The sequence below is a fragment of the Mastigoproctus giganteus genome, chromosome 7, assembly GCF_048544385.1.
Source record: "Mastigoproctus giganteus isolate SK-2022 chromosome 7, ASM4854438v1, whole genome shotgun sequence".
In the NCBI taxonomy this organism is placed as follows: domain Eukaryota; kingdom Metazoa; phylum Arthropoda; class Arachnida; order Uropygi; family Thelyphonidae; genus Mastigoproctus; species Mastigoproctus giganteus.
Genome location: NC_143581.1, coordinates 39831940 through 39836857, shown reverse-complemented (window position 1 = coordinate 39836857; position 4918 = coordinate 39831940). Strand labels below are relative to the sequence as shown.

Below are 4918 nucleotides of genomic sequence, written 5' to 3'. Positions count from 1 at the left end.
ACAACTGATGTAACAAAGATCCTCAATCCTGGAGTGAGGTGAGAAGAGAATTGGCACATTTGGCGCAATGGATGATTGCATTGCCACCTTGAAGGTATCCCCTGTACTTTGAGAAAACAAGCTATACTGCCCGGTGTGCTTGATACAGAATGACCTTTAGATATTCTCTGGAGTTCAGTGGTCATCAGTGGGATCAGGGGACCAAGGGTATGCCGTGAAAACATACACAACACCATTAAACATACCCTCCTCCATATGATCTTTCTACAGTCCTCCTGCATACATCTTTCATGTTCCTGGGGCAAACATGCAATGCAGCCGTATTTTCCAGCAGATAGATGCCTGAGACCAGGGACTTTCTCGAAGGTCTTCTATTCCGGCTATGCATTCTTTGTTTCCACATTAAACGCAGAAGCTAATTGTTCCGTCATTTGACAATTGATAATTCGCTTGATAATTACACTTGATAATCCACTTGATAATCGAGCTCGTCGCTCCATCATCTTACATTTTTACTGCTAACTGGGAAGAGAGAAAAATATATAGAAAAATCACCTGTCGTGTGGCGAGAATCACTAGTCGGATCACATAGTCTTATAGCAGTTTCTTCCACATGTCACACCATCTGACCAAATCGATTTACATATTTTTGCATAGATTGTTGCATACAGTTCAAACATTGATATACTGAGTTCAATTTCTAGAAAACAATCTACTAAGATGACGCGCAACATAAAGTCTTAACTTTCAATTATTATTTAATTTCGTTTTTGCTGCCAAACACTGGTGTTCCTACCACAGCCGGCTCGTGAGATCAGCCAGTAAGGTACTGGCCTGGAACAGAAAAAAAATATAAAAAAAAACAACAAAAAAAAACAAAAAAAAAAACCCCATAAAATATCCTTCAAGTTTGGTGTTCATTTCACACTTTCTAATTTACTCCATATGGTATTATATTAAAGTCAAACATATTTTCCAGAAACGACCCCACACCACCTTTCCTATTTGGACCATATTTATAATAATTATTATTATTTTAACGGTCCGGGCGTAACCCATATCCGTATGTGCGTATGGTGAGTACCGTCTTAACGCATGGGCACACAGGGCACTTGCCCAGGGGCCCATGGTGAATTTATCACCAACTGATTAATATTGATTATCAGTTTGAATTTACTAATAAAATAATTGAAAATAAAAAGTGGCTAGAAAAAAGTTGTCATGGAAAAGAGCCTTCGAGATATACCATCATTATTTTTTTACAAATTGTTAATGTTCCAACTTCCAAACAGCAATACGGTCTGTAAAAAAAAATTTAAATATTTATATTTTTTCCAGGTGAAATGAAGCGTACTTATGTGAGTGGAGCACAGAAGAGGAACCGAGCTGAAGAAGAGAAGCAGAAAATGAGCAAACTTCTAAAGTTAACATCTTGGTTTAGCTCAGGCACAACGGCAACTACTAGTACTGCTCCTCTAAATACAGCATCGCCACCTACATCCACTCGTGAATCCAATCATCCAGCTCTAGACATACCATTATCTGCTCCTGATGCTAACATTTCACAAGAAGAAATACACGAATCTGTAATGCAAAGAAGTGTCCCGAGTCTGTGATTCACGTCACAGATTCCGGACTATGGGACATTAAGAATACTAATACAGTGGATTACAGGATTCGTAGTGGGTCGACATCATGTCAGAATCATGATTGCAACCTTTCAAACTCAAGCCGAGTGTACGACGGAGCCGGAGGAGAGAGAGAGAACTCAGACTCAGACAAGGTATTCATCAAAGAATGTATTCAAACGTGAACTGCGGAATGGCGAATGTATAAAACGCGAATGGTTACTCATCCCAAGGTTGTTTGTACTGATTTGCATGTCGCCTATTGTCCAATAAAGAATCTCCCTTTGCTACATCAGGATTTAATGATTGGAAACACAGTAATCTTATTGTAGAACATGAAAACGGAGAAGAACATCGCAAGTGCATGATGGCACATTCGATTCGGCATAAAGAAACTGGATGTATAGATTCTTTATTAATCAAACATCATCACTCAGAGCAAGAGTATTGGCATAAAGTGTTGACACGTGTGATTTCTGTCATTCGCTTTCTTGCCTCCAGAGCTTTGGCATTTCGTGGAGAGAATGAAACTATTGGGTCGACAAAAAATGGAAACTTTTTATACAGGGTGTTTCAGTTAAAAGTTTCAGAACTTCTAAGAGGGGTAGGGTACATCCTGACAACTCGAAATCATATAGCAATGTGGGGTCGGAAATGCTTTCCTGAAGCGGTGTTGTACACAGAAGCACCATAAAGAAAAGAGACCGTAAGTGAGAAATCGTTTTAATAATACATGGAAAGAAGCAAAAGGTACATGGATTAAAGTAAGTGTTCGAAGTTTCTTCCACGGGCTACAATGCACGCCTCACATCTCCGACGCATGGACATCCGAACATTCTGGAATACTCCAGGCGAATTTCGAATTTCTTCGGCAGCTACTGCGATTCTTGCAACCAGCTCCTCAGCATTGTCAACAGGGGTGTCATAAACTAGCGATTTCATATGACCCCAGAAATAAAAATCAAGACATGATAGGTCGGGTGACCGAGCAGGCCAATGTGACATCCAGGTAGTTACGAACATCTCCGCTATAATGGGCAGGGGCTCCATCGTGTTGGAACCACATTGTCTGTTGCGTCGATGCAGAAATCTGTTCATCTCTCAAAAGTTGTGGCAATACTTGCTGCAGAAAGATCAAGTAGATAGGTCCGGTTAGACGACACGGTAACAGGTAAGGTCCGATGAGGTGATCTCCCATAATACCGGCCCATACATTGACCGAAAATCGAATCTGTGCTGCACGACGTCGCACGACGACTTCTGTGTACAATACCGCTTCAGGAAAGCATTTCCGACCCCACATTGCTATATGATTTCGAGTTGTCAGGATGTACCCTACCCCTCTTAGAAGTTCTGAAACGTTTAACTGAAACACCCTGTATATTTTAGAGCTAATTGAGTGAATTTGAACCTTTTTTGGAAGAGCATCTCAAACTGTATGGAAATGCTGGAAAGGGAACCCATCGTATCTATCGGCAAACATTTGTGAGGAATTTATCGATTTAATGGGACATGTTCTTTGTGCCATTTTGAAAGAAATAAAAGAGTCAAAGTACTATTTAATAAGCGTGGATTCCACTCCAGACATCTCACACATTCATCAACTGACATTTACCGTCCGGTACATTCGAGGATGTGAGCCTGTGGAGCGTTTCCTCAAGTTCATCCCCATCTTTTCTCATGGAGGAGCAAAGAGTCTAGCAAACACTGTTATAGATTTTGTGAATGAGAACAAAATTCTGCTATCAAACTGCCGTGGTCAATCGTACGACAATGCCTCAAATATGTCTGGACGCTATACTGGATCGCAAGCACGGATCCGTCAACTGAATGAGTTGGCCATCTATGTCCCCTGTGTTGGACACAGTCTGAACTTGGTGGGAGTAAAAGCGGCAGAGTGTTGTCTACAGATTGCCTCCTTCTTTGACTTTGTTCAGCGTTTGTATTTCTTTTTCTCAGCTTCTACACATCGATGGAATATTCTGTCATCATCTTTAGGAAAAGATCATGTTGTGGTCAAGCGTCTATCTGACACAAGATGGTCATTACATTTTTATGCTGTCCATGCTCTGCATGAAAGTTTCGAAAACATTAAAGATGCACTGGATTCTTTATCAGCTGACACTGACCAGGAAGTGAACACAAGGCGAGAGGCAGAAGGATTAAGTGAGAGAATGGAGAACATGGAAATGATCTTTCTGACAATTTTTTGGAACGACATTCTCAAAAGATTTAACAAAACAAGTAAGTTCCTACAGTTTAAAGATGTGGACATACTTGTTGCCAAGAATCTTCGTAAGTCTATGAAAACTCATCTTCAGGAAATTAGAGACAAATTTAGTGAATATGAACTGAAGGCCAGGAGTAGGTGTCCAGATTCGGATTACAGACATATGAAGAAACGGAAACGAAAGCGAAGTGTAGATATGAGAGTAGATATGACAGATCAGGAGAAGAGATACAATAAAGACTCTTTCTCTCTCTCTCACATAAACAAAAGTGGAAAATTAAAGGTGGAAACATTCCTCCCTGTTCTGGACTCTTTGAACTCTGATCTGTCAAAACGTTCAGAAGCTTATTCATGGATTCGAAGTCTGTTCTCCTTCTTCGGTCAATTAAGAACAGTTGGTTCTGATGAGCTAAACAAAAAGTGTGAGCATCTGGCTAATGTGTATGACAAAGACCTTGATTATGATGACCTAAATGAATGCAAGCATCTCAAGCACTACATGGTTCTTGATGAAAAATATGAGATTCTCTTTGCGTTGTATACAGCAAACTAATTTCGGGCAATTTGAAATCTGTTTTTCCAAATGTTGAAATCGCACTCAGAGTGTTCATGTGCATGATGGTGACCAACTTTACAGGGGAACGCTCATTTTCAAAATTGAAACTTATAAAGAATCATCTTCGCAGAAAAATGAGGCAGCAGCGTTTAAACTAGCTTTCACTCATGTGCATGGAAAATGATATTCTGAAGACTATTGACTTCAATCCAATTATAAAACAATTCTCAATAAAGAAATTTCGCCAACATTTGTGTTGATTAATAATAAAAAATTCATTCATACTGTACGTTTTACCGATTAATTATCATTTATATGTTGAAATGTTTGTGTTTTTCAAGGCTTATAATGTTCAAAAGTTTCTGTTGATTAATCCTCGCTTCACAACATGTTTTTTTATGTTTAAACATTGATTTTGTTAAAAGTATAAATAAATCTAAAGGTTTAATTTTACTGACCGTTTACATTTTCATTCCTTTGAATGAGTGAGTGGGGCTCCAGCGC

At 39.3% G+C, this 4918-nt stretch overlaps 1 protein-coding gene across 1 annotated transcript; it reads left to right on the top strand.

The window, feature by feature from the left end:
* Positions 1-3133: 3133 nt before the first annotated feature.
* Positions 3134-4411, top strand: LOC150082835 (protein ZBED8-like). The gene has a single exon (XM_090378294.1). It carries the CDS (start codon positions 3134-3136, stop codon positions 4409-4411), a length of 1278 nt encoding a protein of 425 aa, XP_090234420.1.
* Positions 4412-4918: the final 507 nt, after the last annotated feature.